The sequence below is a fragment of the Muntiacus reevesi genome, chromosome 2, assembly GCF_963930625.1.
Source record: "Muntiacus reevesi chromosome 2, mMunRee1.1, whole genome shotgun sequence".
In the NCBI taxonomy this organism is placed as follows: Eukaryota; Metazoa; Chordata; class Mammalia; order Artiodactyla; family Cervidae; genus Muntiacus; species Muntiacus reevesi.
Genome location: NC_089250.1, coordinates 181,707,456 through 181,735,453, shown reverse-complemented (window position 1 = coordinate 181,735,453; position 27,998 = coordinate 181,707,456). Strand labels below are relative to the sequence as shown.

The following is a 27,998-nucleotide window of genomic DNA, read 5'->3' as shown; positions in this document are numbered from 1 at the left end:
TTCTCCTTATGAACTTTTACTTAAAATTTCATAATTGAGAGGTTGTGCCATCGTCCAAAGGAACACAGTAATACTCTACCAGCTCCACATGGTGAAGACATACCGAAGCAAGTTTATTGCAGGAAGGAGCAGCCAAGCGGAAGCGGGCAAGGAGGGCAGGGCTGCGTCCCGCTGCTGCTGTCCGCCAGGGGCCAGCTTCCTGCACGCTTTCCTCTGTGACGGCGCCGGGGCGGGGGATGTCTCTCTGGCTCTAGAACTGGGGAGGAAGTGGCCACATGAAGGGGGCTCGAGGGTGGGTAGCTACGGGGCCACCCCAGGCAGCCACAGCGTCCAGATTCACGTCCACCGGGGAGTCCTCGGTCTGAGCAACACGGACCAGCCACCTGCCCTCTGAGGTCACAGCAGGTGCAGAGATGGGGACACGTGGATGGGCCCCATCAGAGGGCGGGGCAGACACGATGCAGAGGCGGGGAAACCGGTGACCCTGTGGGACCAGGGTGACGCTGGCTGCTAGGACTCAGTGCTTCTGGCCTGGCACCTCGGGGCTCTGTGAGGCTCCCCTTCGTGAGAGACTGAGCAGAGAGCCAGCTGATGGTGGCACAGACGTGCCTGTCCACTGAACTTCAGGTGCGGCTGCCTCCCATGGGCATGCTCGTCTGTGGGTCTGGATTGGGGTGTATCTGCTCCCCCCACGGCTGTGTCTTCGGCCTTGGCCTTGACCGAGAGCAGCTCACTGTCTCGGGGCAAGAGTGCTGCCCGAAACGTAGCCCCGGTGTCGAGTGTCCACCGCGTGAGGCCAGCAGCACGACGGGGCCTCCTGCCTGGGAGGTGGGGTGGGCCATCCGGTCATGTTGCTGGGCCATCTCCATGGCCGCTGGCCAGGCTGGTGGGCAAGGGCCCCATGGAACTGGCAGTCCAGTCAAGGAATGGGTCAGTTACCTGCCTGGGAAGGCAGCCAGGGTCTGGGGGGAGGGGGTCCAGGTGGCCCTAGTTTGGGGGGGCCTTTTCCACTTCCAACTTGGCCCAGCTTGTGAAAACAAGTCAGGGAGGACATAGGATGAGTCAGCAGAGGTCCAAGGCCTTTCTTTCAGCTCGACAAGGGCTGGGGGAACAGCCAGCAGGAGACCCCATCCATGAGCTTTCCAAAGACTCCCACCTGCGCCTGGTCCAGCTGACGCTTGGGCCAGGTGAGCACACTCTGCCCCAGGTGTGGAGGCCTCCCCCTGCCCAACCAAGCTCCATCACTTCCAACCACGAGGCACAAGGATTCGTGGATGGTGGCCATCTGCTGCTGCAGCGGGCATGTGGACACACAGCAGCTCTACACGACGAGGTATAAAATCGGGTTTATTGCGGGAAGGGTGGAGGCAGAGGGACAGCGGGGGGCGTCCGAGCTGTCACTGCCCCGCAGCCAGACGGCAGGCTGCACGGCCAGCTAGGTGGGAGAGGGGGAGCCCCCGGCAATCACAGGGTGGGGGCAAGGAGCCGCTGGCGGGGACGTGGCCCCCTTAGCAAGCTGCAGCCTTGGGTTGGTGGCGGACATTGGCCTGTTGCTCCCGGCTGTGCCAAAAGACAGGAGAAGGGGATGCCCCTGCCCCCATCATCTGGGTCTGTCTCTCCTCTGGCATCAGGCGAACCTGGGTGACCCAGGGCAGTCTGCCCAGTGCAGGCTCCCACGGTGCAACACCACCTGCCCTGGGCATCGTCGACACTGGGCTTGATTTAAGTTGGAAAAGAGCAAAGGAAACTCCAACAGATGGTGTAAAAGCCCCTGGTTCTGCCTGCCCTGCTACAGGGTGGCCACACCCTGACAGTAGGTGCCCAAGGAGCGTGGAGGCCCGCCTGGCTCCTGCCCGGCAAGCACCACGTGGGGCAGCTCAGCCTGAAGAGACAGGAACTTCCCCAAACTCGCCCGCCTTCATCTTGACGTGGCCACCACGATGACTTTCCACCCTATGGAGCCCAAGTGGGACCACACCCGACAGGGAAGTCCTTGGCAAAGCTGTGGGCTCTCAGGATGGCTGGGCATTTGCGGTTCAGCAGGCTGGGGTGGGGGGAGGTGTCTTTGTGAATAGTGCTTCCTTTCTCTGAGCTTTTCGAGGCCCTCACGGGGGCTCCCCCACCCGTCACGTCACCCCACATCATGCACTGCTGCAGGCCACCAGCTCCCAGGACTCATCTCTGCCAGCAGGGAGACACCATCAAGCGTTCTTCCTGGGAGGCCTCTGGAGGAAATGTGAAGCCCGTGGATGCTTTGGAGAATGCAAGAGAGGCTTTGTCGAGCAAAATCTAACCAGGTGGGAAGTGCCAGGGTCCTGCGAGGACCTGGAGCATCCTTGACACTGGCAACACGTTAGGTTGGGTTGATTTCTTTGCTGTCAGGCCGGAGGCTGGCCTCACTGGGACTCGCTGTTGAGTTGTGTACTTTCTACCTTTCTGAGGACACAGAAACATACATGCGTCATGCAAATCTAAACATGGCGGAAGGAGATAATAAAGAAAGTTAAGGATAATAAAGTAAAAAATGACCTAGCATAAATAAAATGCAAAAAAAAAAAAAAAAAGGACAGTTAAGGATTCCTATAATTCGTTCCCTCTAGAGGTCACCATCAACTAGGTCATTTTTATACATATACATCACATTGGTGCCTTGAAAACATGGAATTGGAAACTCCCTGGCGGTCCAGTGGATAGGACTTGGTGCTTCCCCTGACATGGCCCAGGGTTCAATCCCTGGTTGGGGAAACTAAGATATCGCTAGCCAAGAGGCATGGCCAAGAAAACAACAACAAAAGAGAAACCCCATGCCCTTTAACTACACCCCCAACATTCCTCACCCTAGGCAAACTTTAATCTACTTTCTATCTCCATAGATTTGCCCATTCTGGACATCTCATAGAAATGGAATCACACAAGGTGTGGTCTTTTGTGTGTCTGGCCTCTTTCACTTCTCATGTTTTTGAAATTCATCTGTGTTGTAGTGTGTGTCAGCAATTCATTCCTTTTTATGGCCAAATAACATTTCATTGTTGGAGAAGGCAATGGCACCCCACTCCGGTACTCTTGCCTGGAGAATCCCATGGACGGAGGAGCCTGGTAGGCTGCAGTCCCTGGGGTTGCTAAGAGTCGGACACGACTGAGCGACTTCACTTTCACTTTTCACTTTCATGCATTGGAGAAGAAAATGGCAACCCACTCCAGTGTTCTTGCCTGGGGAATCCCAGGGACGGGGGAGCCTGGTGGGCTGCCGTCTGTGGGGTCGCACAGAGTCAGACACGACTGAAGTGACTTAGTAGCAGCAGCAACATTTCATTGTATGAATAAATTATATCTTGTTTTAAGCAGAGGGTACCTATAGTCACTGATATTCCAGAATCTCAGGAAAGAAGCAGTGCTTAATTGCTCAGTCGTGTCTGACTCTTTGCAAGCCCATGGACAGAGGAGCCTGGTGGGCTACAACAATAGCCTGCCAGGCTCCTCTGTCAATGGGATTCTCCAGGCAAGAATACTGGAGGGTTGCCATGCCTTCCTCCAGGGGATCTTCCCGACCCAGGGATTGAACCCAGGTCTCCTGCATTACAGGCGGATTCTTTATTGTCCGAGCCACCAGGGAAGCCCATGAAAAAAAGCAAGTGTTCAGCAAAAATCAAATTCTTTGTACAAACAGGTAAGAGTGAGCAACTGTCGTCATTTAGGGACAGTATCAGTCAAGCCCTGGAAGCATCCTGAACTGGACCCTGGAAGCTCAGGGTCAGCCTTACAAACAGGCTATTTTAAGGACAGGAGTTGCCGGTCTGTTGTGTTAAGTCTCTTCTGTATGATATTGACTTACAAACGGGGAAGCAATTTTGGATTCCTGGCATAATTCCCATTTGGTCATGGTGTAGGATCCTTTTTACGTTGCTGGATTCAGTTTGTGGTATTTTGCTGAGAATTTTTGTATCTGTATTCCTAAGAGATATTGTTCTCTAGTCTTTTCTTGTGATGTCTTTGGTTTTGGTGCCAGGCTACCGCCAGCCTTCCAGGATGAGTTGGGATCTAGTTCCCTGACCAGGGGTCAAACCAGGTCCCCTGCATTGGAACATGAAGCCTTAACCACTAAGACCACCAGGGAAGTCTCTCGAAGTATTTTCTGATTTCCCTTGTAATTTTCTTTGAGTCACTGGGTATATTTACAAATATGCTGTTTAACTTGCACGTATTTGTGAGTTTCCCAAATTTTTGTGGTTGACTTCTAATGTCACTCCACTGTGGTCAGACAACATACTCTGTATGATTTCAGTCCTTTTAAATTTGAAGGGTCTTGTCTGATGGCCTACATAATGGTCCATCCCGGGGAATGTGTGCTTGAGAAGAATGTGAATTCTGCTATAGGTGGCGGCCTCCTCATTGCTCTGCTCCCTCACTTGTTGCTGTTCAGTTGCTCAGTCGTGTCCGACTCTTTGTGACCCCATGGACTGCAGCACACCAGGCCTCCCTGTGCATCATCAACTCCCGGAGCTTGCTCAAACTCAAGTCCATTGAATCAATGGTGTCATCCAACCCTCTCATCCTCTGTCGCCCCCTTCTCCTGCCTTCAGCCTTTCCCAGCATCAGGATCTCTTCCAATAAGTCAGCTCTTCGCATCAGGCGACCAAAGTATTGGAGTTTCAGCTTCAGCATCAGTCCTTCCAATGAGTACTCAGGGTTGAGTTCCTTTAGGATTGACTGGTTTGATCTCCCTGCAGTCCAAGGGACTCTCAAGAATCTTCCCCAGCACCACAGTTCAAAAGCATCAGTTCTTTGGCACTCAGCCTTCTTTATGGTCTAACTCTTACATCCGTACATGACTACTGGAAAAACCATAGCTTTGACTAGATAGACCTTGTCAGCAAAGTGATATCTCGGCTTTTTAATATACTCCCTTCTTCAGATCGCTTATTTTGGGGGAAAATAGCTATCCTGTTTGAGGATACTCGAGCAGCCCTAAGGAAAGGTCTACATGGTATAAGCCTCCAGCCCACAGCCTTGTGAGCGAACAGGTCATTTGGAAACACCCACTCCGGCCCCCCTCCTCAAGCTTTCAGATGGCTGAAAGCTTGGAGACCCACACGGACACCTTCCCTTCAATCCCATCTAGCCCCTCCCGAAATCTCAACCCACAGACACTGTGAAAGGCAGTAAGTATTTGCTGTTCTCAGTCTTGAGGCTTTGGGGTAATTTGTGATGCAGCATTAGATAACCAATATAGTTACCCATAGCTCTGCTGGCATTCAGGAGCACATGTCTCGAAGCACAGTTGAACTTCAGGCAGAAGTTTTACCTTTTCTGAGAGAAAAACATTGAAAACATGGATTACTACTTCTTCTCTTGTTGAAGTTGCCAGAGGCAAAGGCACACCCCTTGGAACAATGACCTCAATGCAGAAGAAAACCAGGCGGAATGACTGATGGGGGGGAGTCATTGGGAATTCTGGTTTTCTGATGCCCCAAACCAACTGCATGCATGTGTGCTAAGTCGCTTCAGTCCTGTCCAACTCTGTGTGATCCCATGGACTGTAGCCCACCAGGCTTCTCTGTCTATGGAATTCTCCAGGCAAGAATACTGGAGTGGGTTGCCATTTTCTTCTCCAGGGTATCTTCCCGACCCAGAGATTGAACTCTTCTTGCGTCTCCTGCACTGGCAGGCAAGTTCTTTACCAAGTGAGCCACCAAAGAAGCCCCAAACTACCTATGTCAGGTAAAATAAGCTATTGGAGATTGCGAGTCAGGCTTCACCTTGTCACCAAAAAGATTGGAAGGCAACTAGATCTCAAAGAGGCCGCACCCTTCATCCTGCCAAAGGCGAGTCACAGCGCCTCCTCCTTGGTTAAGTCAAACTGGCTTTCTCATGGAAAAAAAAATTTAAAGCAGAAATCAAGTTTCCTTTGGCTGTTTTATGCAACTTGAATTCATTCCTGTGTAAGATGTGGCCCTTCCTATTTCCATGAATTAATATGAGACACATACCACTTTCTAAAGACTGGTTTTATATTCTGTTTATTTGAAGCGAAACCAAGTTCAGTTCACCATGGTTAATCATTTGCAAAACTATGTGTGTGTGCACGTGCTCATGCTTGTGTGTGCATACTCAGTAGTATATTCTTCTAGAGCAGTCTATATTTTTTAAACAGATTTTCAAAAGATATTACTATTCATAAAAAATGAAGACCTCTTAGTGTAAAAGAGAGGAAAGAAAATGGCAGTTAGAATGGGAGTGTTTGCTTGTTTGGTTTGGCTGCACTTGTGTGACTTGAGGGATCTTTGTTTCCCAACCAGGGATTGAACCCAGGCAGTGAGAACATGGAATCCTAATGACTGGACTGCCAGGGAATTCCCAGCGAAGTTGTTTTTAATAATGGGACAGATTTAGGAACTTTCTGGATGGTCCAACCCTGGAAGGACTGATGCTGAACCTGAAGCTCCAATACTTTGGCCACCTGAGGCAAGGATCTGACTCACTGGAAAAGACCCTGATGCTGGGAAAGATGGAAGGCAGGAGGAGAAGGGGTCGACAGAAGATGAGATGGTTGGATGGCATCACTGACTCAATGGACATGAGTTTGAGTAAACTCTGGGAGTTGGTGAAGGACAGGGAAGCCTGGTGTGCTGCCGTCCATGGGGTTGCAAAGAGTCAGACACGACTGAGCGACTCAACAACTGGTGGTCCAGAGGTTAAGACTGTGCTTCCAGTGCAGGGGGTGTGGGTTAGTTCCCTGTTTGGGGAATGAAGATCCCACAGGCCTCATAGCACCCCCCAAAAAAGGATGAGACAGACTTAGGGGTGTCTCTCGATCCAGGAGAAGGAGCCAGTGGGAGGTAGGGTAGGAGACTCTAGAGAGTCTCCTCTAGAAGCCCAGGGAACAAAGCTCCCCAGGTGTCGGCCTCCTGGGGTGTCTGAACCTCAGCCTGGCAGAGAGCCTCGTCCATGGCCCTGTCTGTACCTGGGTCCTCCTGCTGGGCCAGACTGGGGAGCCGCTCCCGCTGCCGCAGCGCCTCCAGGCCCGCCAGGTCGGGCGGGTGGCAGTGGCTGCGCATGATGGTCACCTGTGGGCCCTGGGTGATGGCGCGGCTGCGGCAGCCCTTACGGGCCTGGTCCCGGCACATCCAGTACACCTTCTCCCCGGCCGCCTTCTCCTTCCTGTAGAGGAAGGACTCGTACACCAGGAACCGGCCTCCGAGGGAAGTCCTCAGGAACTCCAGGGGCTGGGGGGTTTCTGGAAGGAACAAGCCGTGCGAGTGGGGCACCTGGGCGGGGTCCCGGAAGCAGGGCGCAGAGCTCCAGCCAGAAAAGCGGGGACCCCGCGCCCACCCCAGCTGGCGCCGCAGGGCCCTGGGGACTGAAGCTCAGGCTGCCTCAGCCCTGTCACCTTGGGGTGCGGGCCATCTGTCTGTCTGTCTGAAGGCCTTGGGGCTACCAGGGAGGCTGGCCCCGCGGCCGCCCAAACCCTGAGTTTTCTCGCAGGCCCCTGCTGACCCAAATTGACCTCCACACTGGCTGGCAGGCGCCCCAGGCCAGGGGCTGGACTGGAACACTCTGGAAGGCCTGAGGTTGGTCTGGATCGTGCACCAGGGGGCTCCCCACTCCGGGGCCACCCACCCATTGGCCAGCTGGCGACTAGTCAGATTCTCCTTCAGGAGACGTTTTAAGAATCTGAACTGAAAGCTCATAACATGTCGGGGTGGGGGGGGCCAGAAGGTGGGGGTGGGGAGAGAAGGGCAGACAGAGGGTCCCCCAGGTCCAGGAGCACTTCCCGTGGCTCCTGGTATCGCCCCTACCCCGCCGCCTTCTCCAGCCATCCGAGGGGGTCTCCCCCTGAGACCGCAGCCCCACCAGGACCACCACGGGAGTGTGGGACCCCCCCCCCCCCGGGAGCTCACCACCCAGGGGGACAGACCCGCCCCACCTGGGCCACAGGATGAGAGTCCCACCAGGCACCCTGCAGTCCGAGCCCTGGACTGTCCCCAGGGACTGCTGGGCCCCCAGGGAGACCAGGCCCAGCCCCCGCCCGCCCCCATGCCCATCGCCCGCACCTGAGCCTTCCCTCTGGGCTGGGCTGGGGAGCTGCTCCCGCTGCCGCAGCGCCTCCAGGCCCCCCAGGTCGGGCGGGTGGCAGTGTCTGCGCATCACCATGACCCGTGGGCCCTGGGTGATGGCGCGGCTGCGGCAGCCCATGCGGGCCTGGTCCCGGCACGTCCAGTACACCTTTTCCCCAGCTGCCTTCTCCCGCCGGTAGAGGAAGGACTCGTACACCAGGAAGCTGCCCCCCAGAGGGGTCCTCAGGAACTCGGGGCCTCCTGGGGAGAGATGGGACAGGGTCAGGGGAGGGAGGCAGGGAGGGTGGGCTGCTGTTCCGAGGTGTTGAGAGGGGGACCCAGGAGGTTCTGATTCGAGAACTCCCTTCCCGCCATCCTGACACCGGGACCATGCAGGGGAGGGGGGTTGGGGGGTCTGTCAGGGGCGGGGGTGGCAGCCGTCGGCGGGGGCGGTGCGTGGCCAGAGGGGAGGTATGGGACGGGGGCATGTTTCTGCTCTCCCTGCACTTGATGAAAACAGAACAAGTGAAAAAGGCACAGGGCACGAACCGGAGATTCAAGGAGGGGAGGAGAGGGCAGAGATGCTGACGCAGGTTAGAGGCTGGGCAGAGGGGGCACCTGGTCACAGATCTGGCAAAGCAAGGGCTCGCCCAGCCTGCGGGGGACACTCTCAGAACAGGCAGAGTCCAGCGGCTGAGCCCAGGCCAGGCCCCAAACAGCAGACTGGCAAGCGCTGTCTGCCTGAAGGGCAATGAGACAGGTGCCCATCTGGAGGAAGAGTGTGGGGCGTGGGGAGAGGAGGAGGAAGTCTGCAGCCCACCCTGTTTCCCCGCCTGAGTCCCCAGAGCCGGCAGCCAGGCCGGGCGCTGAGCTCTGGGGTCTCTCGCGTCACCAGGCTGGCGCCCACATACAGAGCGCGTGGGTCTCACCTTCAACCTGGCGGACAGCCAAGCACCACTGGACACGTGATCAAAGATTCTCACGTCTTCCACAATCGAAAAGTCAAGATTCTTACACCAAGTATCTCATATGAGGCCATGCAAAGCAATTTAAAGTGTATACAACAATCATTCCCAGGAATTCCCTGGAGGTCCAGTGCTTAGGACTCCTCACTTTCACTGCTGGGGGCAGGGGTTCAATTCCTGGTTAGGGAATTAAGATCCTGTAAGCTGTGTAGCATGTCCCCCTCCCCCCCAAAAATCATTCCCCTTCAATTTGTGCTGTTTTATACAACTGTGTGATTGACAGAAAATGGAAGTGAACGGCATGTACCTGCTTGGAAAATTTCACCTGCTGACAAAACAAAAAAGAGAGAGAAAGAGAGACAAGCTTTACCCTAAAAGGCAGGGACCAAAGAAACCCACAGAGAAAAGGCACTTAGAGAAAACAAGGCCGCTGCCAGGGGCTGGGTGAGGGTGGGGTGGGCTTTCTGCTCTGGGATGATGGGTCAAAAAGGAGCTCAAATACGAGAGTGAAAGTTAGTAATTTGAAGGACTGGAAAGCAAAATCAAGGAAGTGTGTGAAAAATGGGAACTCGAACGTCATGGAACATGAGGAAATTTCCATGAGTGAAGGACATGAGTTTCTGGCCTGAAAAGGCCAGAGTGCCCCCCAGCCCAGCAACGCACTCCAGGGGCGGAGACACGACCTTACACCTTCAAGCAAAGACCCCTCCACGTGCATAGGATCAGTCCCGAGCACAGAGACCAGACAGCCACTGAGAAGGAGCCACAAATAGCCTGGTCCCACTTGACCGGGGTGGTTCATAGAAAAAAAGTACAGCAGCTGCGTTGACAGGAGGGGGCAGCGCGGGGGGGATCTGCTGGGCCCCCCTGTCTTTGGTCAGAGGTCAACAGGCAACGAGGAGATAAAAGACCAGCTGACACAGTGGAAGGAGGCAGGCTTCAGAGAAGAGGGAAAGAACAAAGGAGCTGAGCGGTTACTCAGGATGGGAGTTGGGGGTGAGAATGGCAAGGGGTGAGACCATCCCCAGGTACACAGAAGTTACAAGGAAATGGGATAAAAAGAGAGTCGGGAAGAAAAAAGAAGAAATCAGAGGTCTCGAGTTTGAGAGAATTTTAGGGCCAGCCAGGCTCTAAAGGCGATTCAGAAAAGTCTGGGGCTGGGAACTCCGGAGGAGAGGCAGGTAGAGGCATGGACAGACCTGAGCGGAGAGCGCCAGCGAGCAGAGAGGGCCCGGCCAAGGCTGCTCTTGGCGAGACAGGAACACGTGAGTTACTGCGGCCTCATAAGGATCAGACATAGGCCCCGTGGGGCTGTTAAGGCGGGAGGAGGGCCTGGGACCCTAACTGCCCAGCCCAGAGGGACGATGGCAGGTGCTGGGGGGAGTGAAGCAATCACAGGACCGTGTCACCTTCAGCCCTCAATACTTGTTACTGGGCACGGTGTCAGCCACCCCCCAACTCTGGAAAAATGAGAAACCACCCTGTGCCATCAGCTTCCTGTATAAATCCTATTGCAGTCTTCCCTTGTAGCTCAGCTGGTAAAGAATCTGCCTACAATGCAGGAGACCCAGGTTCGATTCCCGGGTCAGAAAGATTCCCTGGAGAAGGAAATGTCAATCCACTCCAGTATTCTTGTCTGGAGAATCCCACGGACAGAGCAGCCTGGCGGGCTACAGTCCATGGGGTCGCAAGAGTTGGACACGACTTGGTGACTAAGCCACTACCACTGCCATAAATCCTATACATGCGAAACAAGAAAGGAAAAGAAGAGAAGGAGCAAAGGGAGCCTGGGCTGATCAGGTGTGCAGAGGTTCCGGGCTGGTCTGGGCAGGAGGGAGAGGAAGGGGATGAGTTGAGGTGGGGGTGGCGGGGGAGGGGAGGAGCCAGGAGGGAGCTGCAACCTTTCAGAAGTTTCCAGTAAGGACGGGAGGATGCTTGCTGGAGCTCAAGAGGGCACGGCGGGCAGTCTGTGTTTCCTGCCTGTCCACCGAGTCTGCTCCCAACTCCCGACCCTGTCCATCTGACCAACCTGGGCTTCCTCGCTGGGCTGTGCCGGGGTGTTTCTCCCGCTGCCGCAGCGCCTCCAGGCCCCCCAGGTCGGGCGGGTGGCAGTGGCCTCGCATCACTGTCACCCGCCGGCCCTGGGTGATGGCGCGGCTGCGGCAGCCCATGCGGGCCTGGTCCCGGCACGTCCAGTACACCTTGTCCCCGGCTGCCTTCTCCCGCCGGTAGAGGAAGGACTCGTACACCAGGAAGCTGCCCCCCAGAGGGGTCCTCAGGAACTCGGGGCCTCCTGGGGAGAGAAGGGAGCGTGGTGGGACAGGAGCTGGGGGGGGGCCCAGGGGCCAGGTCAGGCCTGGTGTCGCCCCCCTCCTGCCTCCTGGGACCTTGGGGAGCAAGACTGGAGGGAGGTCTGACCCAGCGGGTGTGAACTCACCCGGGTCCTCGTCCTTGTCCTCCTCGCCTTGGGGCTCAGCTGGGAGGTCCTCGTCGTTGGCTGTCGGGCGCTTCCTGGGCCGGGGCCTGGTTAGAGTCAGGGGCCCGGGCCCTCTGCGGTAGAGCAGGCTGTCCACGCCTTGGAGCGGCTTGTCCTCTGGACCCCCAGGGCCACCCGGCTGGGTCCGCAGCGCTGCCATGGCCCGCTCCTGCTGCCGCCGGGCCTTCAGGCCTTCCACATCGGGCGCGTGGCAGTGGCCCCGCATGACAGTCACCCGATGGCCCTGGGTGATAGCCCGGCTGCGGCAGCCGTGTTGCGTGTGGTCCCGGCACGTCCAGTACACCTTGTCCCCCACGGCCTTCTCCCGCTTGTACAAGAAGGACTGGTGCACCAGGAAGCTGCCCCCATAGCAGGTCCTCAGGAACTCCAGAGGCGGGGGCCCTCCTGGAGGAGGAAGCGGAGAGGGGGCTGGGTGGGTGCCTGCTGCGGGGGCTCCAGGTGCGTCCCCGGGTACCACCTGCCCAGAGAGCCAGGAGGCCGTGCCCCTCTCCTGGTGGCCAGTGGAGGGTGGTCTCAGGGTGGGGTGGGGAGGGCTGAGCCGGCTCTGACATGCCATACTTCTGCTTAGGGTTTGTTTGAAAAGTGGATCTAGTTTTTTAATAACACAGGCATACTCCATAAAATAAAATGGGACCAGAAGACTCACCGTGGGAGACATACGCCCTGCCCCCAGCCCCTTAAATCCCTGAACTCTTTAATCCTTTCCAGGTTAGGAGGCCCACAGCCTCAGGGACCAAGCCCACCTCCCAGTGACTGCTAATAAAACCTCTGCAAAAACAAAATGAAAGTCAACAAACAGACGAAGAATGAAAACCTCTGCAAAGACTCCATCTAGCAGTGACTCAGAGACAACACACGCTGGACTAAGGCTGGCATTTCCCACCCATCAGCACCCAGTCCCCTTACAGCGAGACCATCACCTATCTTGTGAACCTGCAGAACTTCATCAAGGCTGCCCAGCCATGTAGGGTGGGGCCAGTCCTTGAACCTGGGCCATGAAGCTCACGTCTCCCACCAGGCCCACCTCCCCAAACTTCATAGGTTGCCAGCACTCCGTGGGGCCCACAAACCTCGGGTTTGTGCCTCAGGAAGCTCAGGAGGACCTGGGCCGCCCAGTCCACGAGCACTGCTTCTATTCCCATGGGCTTAATGATTACTGGGACGCCTTTATATTTTTAAAATCATTTTTTGACTTTGAGCGTGTTAAGAAGCCACAGAGGACCCAGTTGTGTCTTTGGGCAGAGGAAAGGGGCGTGGTTCCCGCCTGCTCAAGAGTAAGGCCAGGGTGGGGGGCACTCACTGCTCCCCAGCGTCGAGCGTTTCTTCGGGGGTAATCTCAGCAGCGCCAGGGCTCGGAGCCCCTCGTCCTCCTCGAGGGCCGGGTTGCTGAGCAGCGGGCCTGGGGTCGGCTCTGGCTCCACAGGGCACAGCCACGGGCCCGCCCCCTCTAGGGGCTCCTCCACCCGGCTGCCGGGGCCCTGGGAACCCGCCAAGCCTTCGGGCAGGGCCAGGCCGGGCAGCTTCTGCCTCTGGCGCCGGGCCTCCAGGCCCTCCTCGTCGGGCGGGTGGCAGTGGCCCCGCATGATGGTGGCGCGCGGGCCGCGGGTGATGGCCCGGGCCCGACAGCCCAGCTCAGCGCGCTCGCGGCACTTCCAGTACACCTTGTCGCCCACGGCCTTCTCCTGCTTGTACAGGAAGGACTCCAGCACCAGCAGGCGGCCCCCAAACGGGGTCCTCAGGAACTCCAGGGGCTGGGTAACTGCAGAAGACAAGGTGGGTGGCAGGTCAGCTGACACGGAGCAAGGCTTGTGGCCAGGGGCATGGATAGGAACACAGGGATGGGGGCGCCCAGGAATGCTTTCCTGCCATCAACACACCAGCCTGGGACAAGGTCAGGGAGGCCCTGCTCAGAGCAGGGAAGGGATGGCCAAGGTCACCCTGCTGGCAAAGCCCAAGTTTGAGCACGCAGGGCCACAAAGGTGGCCAGTTGGGGGCAGCTGGCCTGGAACTCACCAATGTTTGGTTTGCTGGGTTTCAGGGCCTGGGTGTGGGGCCTTGGCTGGACCACCCCACGCTGTTCCTCTACTGGCAGGATCTGGGGAGTCCCAGCCAGGGTGTCAGGGTCAGCCATCTCCAGGGTGAGGACACAGTGCACTTCTTCGGACTGGGGGTCCACTCCATCCCCACTCTCAGTGGAGGCCGCCAGGAGGACCAGTTCAGAGAACTCCATGGGCTTCGTGGGGGCTTCGAGGACGACATCTGTGCCCGGCTCAGGGGGCTCAGGGGAGGGTTCCTGGCCGGCCTTCACACTCTCGCCCTCCTGCTCACTGGGCTCGGGCAGGGGCATTCTGGGACGGGCGGCCGGGCCCCCAGGCCACGCTCAGGTCTCAGTAGGATTTGTCCTCCACCTTCCTGCAAGGAACCTGGCAGTCCAGGGGCTCTGTCCTAAGGGAGGAGGCAAAATCCCATCAGCAGGGATGTCCCTGGCAGTCCAGTGGATAAGACTCTGTGCTTCTAATGCAGGAGACATAGGTTCGATCCCTCGTTGGGGAACTAAGATCTCACATGGGAAAAAGAAGTCCCATCAGTGGAGGAGCCCTTGGGCCAGGGTTCAGGAGGAATCTGGGCTGGAGGTCAGGGCAGGAGGGGCTGCCCTGTGCCCCCCACGCCCGCCCCCACCTTGGGGAAGGACCTGAATACAGCTGGAGAACCTGGGCCAGCATGTCTGCTGTCTTGGCAACCTTGGGACCATCACCTCCCCCCACCAAACGTCACTCCCCATCTGTAAAATGTGCCAGAAACAGGGCTCTCCAGGGACCGCTGGGGTGACCAAGGTGCTGACAACCATGAGTTACTAGGAGTCCAGGCCCACAGGTGCTGAGCTCGGGGTGGAGTGCTTCCACGGTGTTTCCTGTTTAACCTTCACCCCACATTATGGAAGCTGATCATTCCCATCGACCCCGGTTACAGATGAGAACACGGAGCACACGGCCATGCAGCAGAGCAGGGGGTCTGGTCGAGCTAGTCCAGGGCCCGCCCCGCACTGCACCTGGGCGACCTGGGCCAGGGTAACAGGAGCCGGTCTTCCTGAGCAACGGGCGTTGGGGAAAAGCACTGGGGGGTGTGAGCTCAGGTCACTGACCCTCCCAGAAGGCCTGCTGCCCTTCACCCCGACAGTGTCTGTGTCACCAGGAGCCGGGGCTGGGCCCCCAGGGCACTCTGCAGACCCCAGAAGGGAGCCAGGACCTGGGAGGCGGGACTCTGGATTCACAAATAGATCCAGTCCCCTTCCCAGGCCAGAGGCCCGGGCCACCCAGGGCTAAGGGATGCCAGGGCCCCAAGAGGGCAGCGACTTCTGTCTGAGCTGGTGCTGGCACTGCCCCAGCTGAGTGGGGTCAGGGCTGTGGAGGTGTCCAGAGGAGCCAGTGGTCACTGAGGGCTCCCTGGCTGCTGGTCTGAAGAAGCAGAAAGGATGGCTGACAGTGGCCGGGCTGGCAGGGAGACCCAGGCCCTGGGGCATCGGTGGCCGTTTTTTCCTCTTGGGTGGGAAGCATGTCGGGTCTTCCCCACCTCTCATAACAGCCCAGAATCGGACCTCAGCCTCCGGGTAAGTTTTGGCTTCCACATCTGTGAGCTGTCAGCCCCATTCTGTGTTCTGCGGTCCCGATACCCGGGTCCCCCATTCCTGCCGCCTGGCGTGTCCTGGTCTGGGGCCCACATGCAGCTCCCCAAGGTCTATCAGACCACGCGCGGCGCTCCTGGGTCCCCGTAGAGGCAGAGTAAAGGCCACTGAGGGCAGCAGCAAAGCCCCGTCCCGACGGGCGGGTATTCAAGGAAACCCAGGGTACAGGTAAGGGGACGCCTGACGGATTCCCCGGCCAGGTCCTTCCTCTAGCGTCATCCTCCCACCCCTGCTGCCCCTGTGCGGCCCTTCCCACCCCGCCCCTCAGGCCGGCGCGGCGGCCCTGGGGACCCGGGGTCACGTGTGATGGCCGAGGCGTGACGGCGGCGGCGCCTCGGCGCGCGCGGCCGCTCTGGCGGGAAAGAACCCCCATGAGGAGCCCCGCCCCCTGGCCGCCCCGCCCCCGCACGCTGATTGGCCCCGGGGCACGTCCGTCCGCCGGGAGCCCGCCTCCGGGGCTTGAGGACTCGGGGTTGAGCGGCTCAGGAACGCGGTATCGACCCCGCGTCCTTCCCAGGACACTGCGAAAGGCCTCTGCGAAAGGCCTCAGGGAGCCGGCCCTCCCTTCCACAAGCCGTTCAGACAGCTCAGGCCGCCAAAACGTTGTGGTCACTGCCCACCCAGCACGCACATTCCTACGGGACCCTGCGCTCGGTCCACAGTGGAGGCAGCAAGGACCCCGACTTCAGTCTCAGGCAATCAGAGGCCGAAGCCTTCCGATAGAGAGCCCCCACATTCCGGTGGAACTGCATCCAGAGTCATGGGCACCCCTAGTCAGTGTAATTCTCTCAATTGAAGCTTCTGTTTACAAAGCTTAAAATATACCACTCCAGTATTCTTGCCTGGAGAATCCCCATGGACAAAAGGAGCCTGGAGGGCTGCAGGCCATGGGGTCGCAAACAGTGGGACAGGACTGAGCGACTAAGCACTCACAAAGGATGTACCTCAAAGGATATGGAACAAATTCCAGTGCAACAAAAGACCTCGAACTGTGGCGGACCACAGGCTGTGGAAAGGCTTGGGTCCTTGCAAGGGGCTGTAATTTAGATTTGACTGAGGGTTCCCATTCTCAACCACTGAAGGGCCTTGAAGTGTAGATTGTTTAATGACCGCAAATCCTCCCATAAAGTATGCAGGTCTCTCTGCAGTGTGGTCTTGAACCTGGTCTCCAGCCCAGACTGGTCACTTGCTGTAGCCAATACAGCATGGCAGAAGCTTGCTGTGGGGGGTCAGCCTCTGAGACAGCCAGGGAAGGAAGCTCTATGAGGGGCCACACGCGGGATGGAGGCACTGCCTGGCCTGGAAGGGGGCCATCTCCACTGTCAAATTCAGCGACCCTCCAGCTGTGTGTAACCACAAGAGTCAGAGGAAAGTGGCCCATGCACCCCATGGAATCCTGATCAATAATAGACTACGGTTATTTTAAGCCAGTAAGATCAGGGCTCATTTGTTATGGAGCAATAACTGATATTCTTGGCAAGCAACTGAACATAGTCAGTTTTGACTTTTTTGATTGATAGATGGAATAATACTAGTGGATGTGGAATATCCAACATCAAAGGGCTTTTGAACTCTTGAACTCTAAGGGTCATCCAACACAAATTTTAAATCCCTCAGATGCTCACACTTGCAAGGCTGGTAACTCAGAGAGGAACAAAATATTAAGTATAAAGGATATCAAATGAGAATTGTGCATTTTAAGAATCTGTAACATGAAATAAGCCAAACACAAAAGGAAAAATGCTCTATGATTCCATACATGATGTAGCTAGAGTAGTCAAATTCATAGAGACAGAAAGTCCAATGGTAGTTGACAGGGGCTGGCAGGGAGGAGGAATGGGAAGTTAGTGTTCAATGGGGACCATTTTGGGCATCCCCGATAAAGAACCCACCTGCAGTGCAGGAGACACAGGAGAGGAGATGTGGGTTCAACAACCCACTCCAGCATTGTTGCCTAGAGAATCCCATGGACAGAGGAGCCTGGTGGGCTATGTCACAGTCAGATACGACTGCACATGCACTCATGGGGACCATTTCAGTTTGGGAAAATGAAAAATTTCTGGAGATGGATGGTGGTGATGATTGAACAACAATGTGAATGTATTAACGCCAATGAACTGTCACTTAAAAGTGGTTAAAGTAGTAAATTTTTGTTATGTTTATTTTACCACACATACAAATAAAATTATTTTTTTAAAAACCCCACAACTATAGCAAACTATACACAGTAATGCTCCATTTATCATACTGATGAATGAGGTTCTCTACACAATGCACATTTCTGATGAAAGTTATTCCTCCATGATTCCGAATCTTACACTTTCTCTTTCACAGTTCATCCATTGAGGATGAATCCTTCTTAAGCTCTAATGACTCATCGCTGTCTGGATAAAGAGAGCATACAAATTTTTTCCTGATTTGGAGAACGAAGTGTCCAATCCAGTTCCCTTGGTACCCCCACACCGGGGCCCTTTCTTCATCTGAACGATCTGCTTTCCCTGGCCCCCAAACCTCTCTGCCTCCTCTGGGTCTCTGCATTTAGGGTTCTCAGGCCTAAGCTTCTCATTGTTGCTGTTCTGTCGCTCAGTCGTGTCCGACTCTGCGACCCCGTGGACTGCAGCACTCCAGGCTTCTCTGTCCTTCATCATCTCCCGGAGTTTGCTCAAACTCATGTCCTTTGAGTCAAAGATGCCTAAGCTTCTTACATCTCCTAAATCCTAAAACAAAAGCTCACAAAACCCCTCCTTCCCTCAACAGTTAGACTTTTTGGAACAGTCCACACCCCTTCCTTCTCCGCTAGGCCATCTAGCACCTGCCCCCCGACTCTTCAGACCACCATCTTCCTCTTTGGCCTGAGCACAGAATTGGCACCTGCTGTGTTAATCCAAAATCCATGCTTCTCTCCCAAACACCTGGTCTGGCCTGTATGTGGTCTATCCATGCAATAGAATTTATTCAGCCTTAAAAACGAATGAGGGCTTCCCTGATGGCTCAGTGGTTAAAAAAAAAAAAAAAAATCCACCTGCCAAGTAGGAGACACAGGTTTGACCCCTGGATCAGGAAGATCCCCTGGAGAAGGAAATGGCAGCCCACTTTGCCTGGAAAATCCCAGGGGCAGGGGAGCCTCATGGGCTAGAGTCCACGAGGTCTCAGAAGAGTCAGACACGACTGAGCAACTAGACAATAAAACAAAAGAAATGAAGTTCTGATACATGTTACCATGTGGATGAACCTTGAAGACGGTATGCTCAGCAAAAGATCCCAGACACTAAAGGCAGCGTGTGGTATGAATCCATTTACGTGAGATGTCCACTAGGGATGGAAATTAGATTTGTGGTTGATGGGGTTGGACAGGAAGGAGGGGGAGATTCAGGAGTGATGCAAAGGAAAATGGGGTTTCTTCTTGGGGGAATGAAAATGTTATAAAGTTGACTGTGAATACACTAAAAACACTGAATTCTACACTTTAGATGGGGGAATTGTATGCTATGTGAATCACATCTCAATAAAGTTGTTTTAAAAAAATCCTCATAAAGAGTTCCCTAGACTAGGACTCAGTGCTTTCACAGCCGTGGGCCTAGGGTCAGTCCCTGGTCTGGGAACTAAGAGTCTAAAGCCAAGCAGTGCAGCCAAAAAAAACAAATCATTGTAGGTATGACTCGAGTCCCCAGGGTCACTTGGATAAAAAACAGTCTTCACCATAAACAGGCTTCTCACTCTTCGGCTTGGTTTCCTCACAAAAGTTGCAGCGGGGCAAGGGGGCATGGATTTGTAAGTTGTTAATATCATATTGTTAAAAACTTTATTGAAAACACTTTTATTTATTTTTTTTGAAAACACTTTTAAATGTTGAGAATGTAACACTGATAAATTATCCTTGATTCTGCCACTCAAATGCACTTGTTTCAATTCTTGTATTAGTGTCTTTAATATACATTTAACTTTCTGTTGCACAAACATGTGTTCAACATGTTTGCTATTTTATTCCTCTTTATAGACTGGGAGGCCCCCACCGGCAGACCAGATGGATCCCTCTTAAAGGACCAAAGTATTATGTTGTGTAACCAGGCCCCGAACATGAACACAAATCTAAGTCCTCAGCGCAATACCATAATAAAGCCACAAGAGGGTGATGTTACTCCTCGAAAGTACAGCATCCTTGGTAGAATTAGATGTACTATAGGGGGCGCCAGTGATAAAGAACCCACTTGCCAATGCAGGAGACAGACATTAAGAGATAGGGGTTAAATTCCTGGGTGGAGAAGAACCCCTGGAGAAGGGCATAGCAACCCACTCCAGTATTCTTGTCTGGAGAATCCCATGGACAGAGGAGCCTGGCGTTACATGAACCCTACAGTCCATGGCGTTGAACAGGGTCAGACATGACTGAAGGGACTTGGCATACACACAGTGTTTATGGAACTAGAATTTGGGAGTTTTTCCACGTTGGATTAATAATTCAGGAAGACTTCCAAAAAAAAGTTTGTATTTACAAAATATATTAGGCAGAAAGCAAAATCCAATGAAAAATTCAGCAAAGATTACAATTTCTAAGCTGTTTGCTCTTTTTTGAAAAACCAAAATATTCCTTGGACAGTGACACTGCCTCTAGACCTCAATACACTTCCTTTCTTCTGGCTCATCTCAAGTCTTGCTACATTTGTTATTTATTGACTAATTTATGTATTTGTGACTTAAAAAAATAAAACCCTTCTATCACTGGGAGGAAATACCTCACAACGTTAAAACTAGTAATAAAAGCGATTTATTTTTTTCCATTAAATTTCTTCTGTTTTCTCAACATTGTTTACAATGTGCATGAGCTCTTTACCATGGGGAAATATTACACACTTTAAAGATAAGCTGCACCTTCTTGCTTGGTAATTGTTTTCTTTAATTCCATATCTCTCAGGAAAAGCAGGGATTCCATTCCTCTCCAAGATGTGTCATAAAAGAAAATAAAGAGGAATATAGATCACGGGGCAGAGAAACAAGTGAAAATCAAGAATCCTGTGGTCTCCGCTGTGGGTCTTACAGAGCCTCAAAGACTTCCCCCAAGACATGTATTAACCACAAAGGGAGAGATAATGACTTGACAGTGGAGAAATCTCACAGACACAGCCTTAAGTGCTCAAGGCCAGCTTCACCAGTAATAAGACATGTCAGCACCATGACCTCCGTGACGAGACGCACCCAGGAGGACACAGCATCATCTCTGGGGATGTTCCTGCCCCGAATGAGCGACCCTAGACAAGTCACTTGGAGGGACATTCTAAACGACTGACCAGGACACGTCACAGTGTCAAGGTGAAGGAAAGACTGAGGACCTGTCACTGGAGGAGACTAGGGAGACAAGGACAAGATGCAACATGGGATTCGAGAACAAAGGACATTAGGGGACAAGCTGGTGAAATGTACATAAGGTCAATAGTTCAGGTTAATGGAACAGGAATTTAACAGGAAATTTAACAGGAACCGATTTCCCGGACCTGATCACTGCATGTTTGGTAAGATGTTGACATTCACGGAGACTGGGTGATGAGCACAGGGGAATTCTTTTTTTTTCTTTGCAACTTTTTTTAAAAGTATCTAATATTAACTCAAAAGGATTTTGAAAACCCAGGTTTTAGACACAGTGGAAGTTGACAGAGAAATAAGTGAGCCATAGGTCTTTTGGGTGGAAGCAGGGAGAGTGGGGTGGAGGAGAGGAGGGGACACCAAGGTGATACTCTGACCCAGAGCCATGAGGCTGGTCCTCGAGCTGGGACCTGAGCCAAGAACAAACATCCTATGACGTCATGGGTGCCTCAAGTTCGGGGACCACTGATCTCTCTGCACCATTGCCCCCTCTGCTCCTGGGGAAACTGAGGCTCGGGCCTGACACGAGTGGCCCAGGACCACAGGGTAGTGAGAGCCAGGCCTTCAGAGCTGCACTGACTGGCCCTACATACCAGCTATTTTATGGCTTAATACTGAGGCTTGGAGAAGGGAATGGCAACCCACTCCAGTATTTCTGCCTGGAGAATTCCAAGGACAGAGGAGCTTGGTGGGCTACAGTCCATGGTGTCACAGAGAGTCAGACACGACTGAGCATCTAACACACTGTGGCTTCCAGCTAATCTGGCCACCAGGAGCCACCGTGGGAGACTGGAGGGTGGCGCGGGGAGCAAGGAGGGTGTCCCCGAAGCAAAGCGACCTGCTTGGCGTGGCTGCCCCAGCGCTGTCTGCTCAGCGCCCCCACCCCCAGCCCCGGCTACTACACCGCTGCTAAGCCATTTCCGGTTTAGCTTCTCGGCTTTCACCAGCAGGGAGAGCGATGCAACTCCCAGTGAAATCTTACAGTACTTTGTTTTCCCAGTTGGGTTCCGACCACACGTGCTTCAGGAATCCAAAGGACTGTGGTTACAATGCCTCATAGTCGCCAAATGCCATTGAGGTGCCTGGGGCTAGGTGAGGGCTCTGCACAGGTTATTTCATTTTATCTCCCAAATACTCTCAGCCTTTAGGCCTGCTGTTCTTTTATTCACTGGTGGCTCAGACGGTAAAGAATTCGCCTGTAATGCGGGAGATCTGGGTTCAGTCCCTGGGTTGGGAGTGATCCCTGGAGAAGGAATCACTCCAGGATTCTTGCCTGGAGAATCCCATGTACAGAGGAGCCTGGTGGGCTACAGTCCATGAGGGTCACAAAGAGCCAGACATGACTGAGTGACTTTCACTTTCACTTTCTTTCACTCACAGAGGAGGAAACTAAGGCTCACTATTAGGTTCCTGTGACCGGGGAGCTGGGCCACTAAAGGACAGCCAGCATGCGAACCTCCTGTGTCAGTTTTCAGGGCTTATATTCCTAAAATAAGTTAAAAATGGTTCTTTACAAGTTGAGGATTCTAACCCATAGGTATTGACAGGTATCCACTACGGAGTAGGGTTAAGGCCAGTGGTTCTCAGTCAGGGTGGTCTGCCCCCCAGGTGACACGTGGCAAGGTCAGGAGACACTTCTAGCTGTCACAAGTAGGGTGCAGGACAGGCAACTGGCCTCCGTGGGTGGGGGCCGAGGATGCGGCTCAGATCTCGGGGAGCCCCCACCATCCCCAGGAGGAAGGATCTGGTCTAAAACAGCAGCATAGTCGAGGCTGAGGAATCCTGCTTAAGAGCAGTGTTTAAAAAACAGCACAGAAAAGGTGCACCCATATAATGAGGTTAAGTTCAGTTTTCACAAAGCTTTTATTTCAATTATCTGTGTATGTAATTCTGGTCTCCGTAAGAATTACTTGGGAGTTTCATACTTTTATTTTTAAATTTACTTTTTATCGGAACACTTGATAAAAATGCAGATGCTTGGGGTTGGAGATTCCTGGAGCTCTGCCTGGTTACCTCCCCACCAGCCAATTAGAAGAAGGTCACGCACCCTGCAGCCTCCACCCCAAATTTTGCCTATAGAAACTTTCCCTGAAAGTCTTCGAGAGGTTGGGGGCGGTTTCTGACCATTAGCCACCCATTCTCCTTGCTTGGTCCTGCAATAAACCTTTTGCTGCTTAAAAAAAAAATTCAGATGCCTATATTTCCCATCCAAAATTGTGAGGGTGAGTCTAGAGTCAAATTCAAGAATCTGGATTTTTAACAAGTACCCCTTGAGGCTCTGGTCCTGGTGGATCACGGACTTGGCTTTGAGAAACACTGGACTAGATGTGCTTGAGGTTCGGTGGCCGGAAGATCCGTGGCCACCCAGAGAAGGATTTGACATTCCCTTTGTGCAGGGCATCACATGAAGTGTTTCTCATATGTTATTTCATCTATCACAAAATAGATGTTCCTTCATTAGCATGTTAAACAGATGTTAATGTTTGTTTATTTTTACATTGATGGGAAAGTCATGATTGCATCTTGTTAAAATGATCCTTTAATAACAATCTAACAGGTCTCAGACACCTTAAGGTATTTTGGGGACCTCAAGAAGAGTGGAATTTGCCCAAATTTTTAAGTACTACAGAAGAAATCTGGGGGAGAAAGCTTGTTGGGCATGGCTTCAGTACCTTGTGATAACATATACCAGACTTTTAAAAGTCCAAACTGAGGTTCCTTACAGAAACTTCCAGCAAAGCAAACTCAAGAAGGCCTGTGAGGTGAATTAGCAAGTGTGCCATGCCTGTGTAAATGATCAGACCTCCCACCCCATCAGACAGGACCACCCTCATTTCATGCAAAAAATATCTTTCATTGAAATTATGAGGCTTTGGGGGAAATTTGTGCATCAGTGGAAAATTGGGCTTTGTCGGGAGCACAGCCTTTCCGGTTATACCGTTCTAGCCTCTTGTTGCCTTTGAGTAGCTTTTATAACTCTGCACAGGTAACAGAACAAGGCAAAATAGTTCTAGCCTGTAGACCTGTTCTTGCTTTCTCACCATGTAAATTAATACAGATAAGTAAGCAATTTCGCCAGATTGGCCTCCATGTACGCATTCATGTCAATACTCCTGACCTACAGTCTTCTAGAATCTTCTTTGGATTCCCTTGCAAACTGGTTATAAGATCTTACTAGTTCCTGGATTAATGGGTTAAGCAAAAGCTTGAACACGCGTTCATTTTATATCTGCATGAAAGAGTTTTATTTCCTCTGTTTTGGTCTTAAGCAAATCTCCCTGGTCATTGGTATTATAATCTGTGGGCTCCAGTCTGCAATTTTATTTACTTGTTTTATTTATTTTACTATTTTGTTTGGCTGTGCCAGGTTTTAGTTGTGGCACTCGGGATCTTCAATCTTCATTGTGGCATGCAGGATCTTTAGCTGCAGCACGTGGGGTCTAGTTCCCTGACCAGAGATCGAACCTGGGCCCCCTGCACTGGAAGTGCAGATCTTAGCCACTGGACCACCAGAGAAGTCCCCAATCAGCAATTTTAAAAATCACATAGGAAATAACTAACCTGCATTGCATGTAATAAAAGTAAGCATTATTTTATGAAACTTCTATTTGCATTATATTTGTATATTTGTTCTAGGTGGATTTCAATTTTTTTTTTTTTTTTTTGGATGATCACTGTTTGGAGGTAAATACTTGGGCCTTAATGTGTTTGTTTTATAATATTTTATTTTCACTCAGTAAAGAGTGACTGGAGTATTTTTAAGCCAGGCAGATGTGAATGGAAAGTGCGAGAACCTCACAGTTTACGGTTAATCGCTCTCTGATGCTCTTTTCCTCCCCTCCCAATTCGAGGTACAGAGCAAATCTGAGTGCAATACTCACCTTGTCTGCTCTGATAAACCCAACACCCAAGAGACACGTAATATTACATGCAAACTGTTTTCAAACACCAGTGGGTCCAAGCCCTAAGATCCCCACTCAGCTGCTGATGGAGGAGCAAGAGAATTACCTTCACAGACAAGTGAGAACCACCTTCACGGTTCACCAACACCCATCATCAGCGCTGGCTTGCTGGGTGGGAGACCAGGGGCAAATCCCATCACTTTTCTGGACTGATTTCACCTGGGAAAAAGGGAAAGTGGCAAATGAGATACCGTATGTGAAATTCTTCCATAAACTATGAGTCATCACATAAGAGAAGAGGGCGACAGAGGATGAGACAGTTGGATGACACCACTGACTCAATGGACATGAATTTAAGCAATGGAGATGGTGAAGGACAGGATGCCTGGCATGCTGCACTCTTTGGGGGTCACAAAGAGTCCGACACGATTGAATGAACAACAAACATCACATAAGAACAGGAAGTACATTGTCCAGGCCCAGGAGGGGATCCAAAGGGTAGAAAGGGGAGGTGCAAAGGTCCTGACGTTTGAAAAAGGTCCTGGATGATTCTAAAAGCTGCCCACCCCCCACTAGGACGTGCCCACTGATTGGCTCATGGGCCCTCCTATGATCTGTATGTAGTCTCCAAGTGTGCACACGGGCATTAGTGCTGGGAGAGGCAAAGGTGGCAGTAATCCCCCCAAAGATTAAGGATTCTGTTCCGAAGCAGGGCTTCTCAACCTCAGCATCGCTGACCTTTTGCACCAGATAATTCTTTGTCGTGGGGGCTGTCCTGTGGAATGAAGGATGTTCGACAGCATCCCTGGCCTCTGCCTGCAAGATGCCACTGCGTGCTCAGTCGTGCCCAACTCTTTGTGACCCCATGGACTGTAGCCCACCAGGCTCCTCCGTCCATGGAATTTGCAAGCGAGAATACTGGAGTGGTTTGCAATTTCCTCCTCCAGGGGATCTTCCCGACACAGGGATTGAATCCAAATTCTCTTGAGTCTCCTGCATTGGTAGGCAGGTTCTTTACCATCAACGCCACCTGGGAGATGCCAGTCGCATCCCTCAAATCCTGACAACCCAGGTTTGCTGAATGTCCCCTGAGGATCACTGCTCCAAAGCAATTTAGAGGCAGAGGGCACAGAAAGGGAGATTCCAGCTAATGGGACGCCCAGCCCCAAATCTCTTAACCCCTGTAGATTACAATCATGGCAGTTTTCACGCTTCCCGTATTAGGCCTAACTCGTCCTCACGTCTCTGGACACCGGGTCACACCACCTTCCACGCCCTCCCACCCCACATCACCTCGGGGCTTCCTCTCCCACCACCTCCCTTTTTAAAAAAATATTTCTGCGTGTGTCTGGCGGGGCCAGGTCTTGGTTGCAGTGTGCGAGCTCTCTGGTCATCATCCCAGCACTGGTGATCTTCTCCTTGCCGTCTGTGGACTCTCAGTTGAGGTGTGGGGGCTCTAGTTTCGTGGGTATGCGTGCTCAGTCATGCGCGACTCTTTCGTGACCCCACGGACTGTAGCCCACCACGCTCTTCTGCCCATGGGATTTCCCCGGCAAGAATACTGGAGTGGGTTGCCATTTCCTTCTGCAGGGGATCATCCTGACCCAGGAATGGAGCCTGAGACTCCTGCATCGGCAGGCAGATTCTTTCACCACCTAGTTCCCTGACCAGGGATCAAACCTGGGCCTCCTGCATTGGAAGCACAGAGTCTTAGCCTCTGGATTACCAGGGAAATTCTGCCTCCCCCCCTTTTTTTTTTTTTTAATTTGGCTGCAGGGACCCAAGGGACTGGTTCTGGGAACTTAGTTGTGGCCTGCAGGATCTAGTTCCCTGACCAGAGATTGAACCCAGGCCCCCTGCACTGGGAGCAGAGTCTTAGCCATTCGGCCACCAGGGAAGTCCCCCCACCATCTCCTCAACTGCCTTTCTGCCCAGCATCTGGATTCTCCCTACGAAGTACTGACTTCCTAAAGCTCAGCTCGAATCATTTCCTTCTCCAACGACAGTGGAGTCCATCTCCGTTATAAACACTCCACAATCTAGCCTCCAGCTTCCCCAAGTCCTTCTAGGAGCTTTTGGTAGAGGAACAAGGTAAAATTGCCTGAACTGAACTAAGTCTTAGAAATGGTTTTGGCCTGGAAAAGCATTAAAGTCAGAATGATAAAAAAATATACCCTTTCTTTGGAACTGAAGTTTACACGTGATTGATTATCTGTTACTGGAGTTCAGCATCCTCCAAACGCAAGGGGTAATGGAAGCGAAAGTGTGTGTGTGTGTGTGTGTGCGTGTGTGCGTGTGTGTGTGTGTGTGTGTGTGTGTGTGTGTGTGTGTGTGTGCTCAGTCCTGTCAGGCTCTTTTGGACTCCTGTGGTGGTTAAACCAAGGGCTTCAAACTGGTCAAACTCATTAGGTCCTGAAATCAGTTTAATGGGTTAGCAATAGTCTTTTTTTTAAAATGGAAAGGAGAATATACTAGAACAAGATAGGATAGAATTTGAACCCAGGTAGAGTAGATCTGGCTGCGTCATGTGAGGTTGAGGTAAGACTCTCCCTTTAAACTTCTCTCTCAGTAATAGGCATCTACAGGCATGTCAGATATATTTCTCACTGTAGGTTGAGTCTAAAAAGTTTGAAGGCACCAACAGGCAATATATATGTTCAGCAGTGGAAGCAGGTGTAACAATAGCAAAAAGTGCAAGGTCACTGGACCTCCGGAGCTGCAAAGTCGGGATGGGGCTGGGGTGGATGCCAGGGCGGAGGCAGTGCTGGGTGGGGCGGACACGATCAAGGAAAGGCAAGCCCATGTGGGGCTCCCTGTCTTGGGGTGTCGGGGCTCAGTCCCGGGGGGTCGGGTGGGTTGCGGGGGAGGAGGAGAAAGGAGGATGCGAATCGCAGGTGAAGGACAAGGAGGCGGCTTGATCGAGGGACGTAGAGTTCGAGGAAACCCCACTCCCCAGCATCAGCAGCCCTGGGGACCCCCGGGAGAGCCCAGCTTGGGCGCAACCACGCCGTGGGACCCGAGACCCTCCCCGATCCGCTGGGGCCCGTCCTCACCGGGCACCGGCCGGGCGGCGACAACAGCGGGGCCCTCCCTCTCCGGAGACCGAGCCGCGCGGCGGGTCCTCTGGCCTCGGGCCGCTGCAGCCACAGGCGTCGACCTCGCGGCCCAGGCGCCTCCGGCCACCGCAACCCGGGTGTCCACGCCCCGCCCCCACCTGCCCTCTCGGGAGCGAGCCCCGTGTCGCGCGCGCCGCCCCGCTGGCCGTAGGGAGCGAGCGCCGCCCTGCGGGGGAGCAAGCCTCTAGGAGCGCACTCGCGGGTTCCTCGCGAGCATGCGCAGCAGGGCCGCAGGGGCTCCATTCTTCGGACAAACTCCGCTTCTCCGGGTCTTCAGTGCGCGGAAGCTGGCGGCCTGGCCAATCGGCGCGGGGAGGCGGGGCCAGTGTTCGCGAAAGAGGCGGGGCAAGCCCAGGATTGGGCAGCGGCGTCCGCTGACCGAGAGTCACTCAGACCTGAGACTTGGACTGGAGGTCCAGAGTGG

At 53.4% G+C, this 27,998-nt stretch overlaps 1 protein-coding gene across 2 annotated transcripts; it reads right to left on the bottom strand.

Moving 5' to 3' along the window:
- Positions 1 to 117: 117 nt before the first annotated feature.
- FLYWCH1 (FLYWCH-type zinc finger 1) lies at positions 118 to 27,701 on the bottom strand. Of its 2 annotated transcripts, none has more exons than XM_065924137.1 (10): positions 27,512 to 27,701; positions 24,565 to 24,677; positions 13,530 to 13,961; positions 12,817 to 13,275; positions 11,457 to 11,900; positions 11,049 to 11,312; positions 8,052 to 8,315; positions 6,962 to 7,234; positions 5,235 to 5,307; positions 118 to 2,432 (listed from the first exon to the last, which is right to left on the bottom strand). In XM_065924137.1, exons 3-10 carry the CDS (start codon positions 13,861 to 13,863, stop codon positions 2,429 to 2,431), a joined length of 2,115 nt encoding a protein of 704 aa, XP_065780209.1. In that variant the 5' UTR covers positions 13,864 to 13,961; positions 24,565 to 24,677; positions 27,512 to 27,701; the 3' UTR covers positions 118 to 2,428. The 2 variants fall into 2 exon arrangements, with proteins under 2 accessions (XP_065780209.1, XP_065780208.1); XM_065924136.1 differs by having other exon boundaries at positions 119 to 2,436.
- Positions 27,702 to 27,998: the final 297 nt, after the last annotated feature.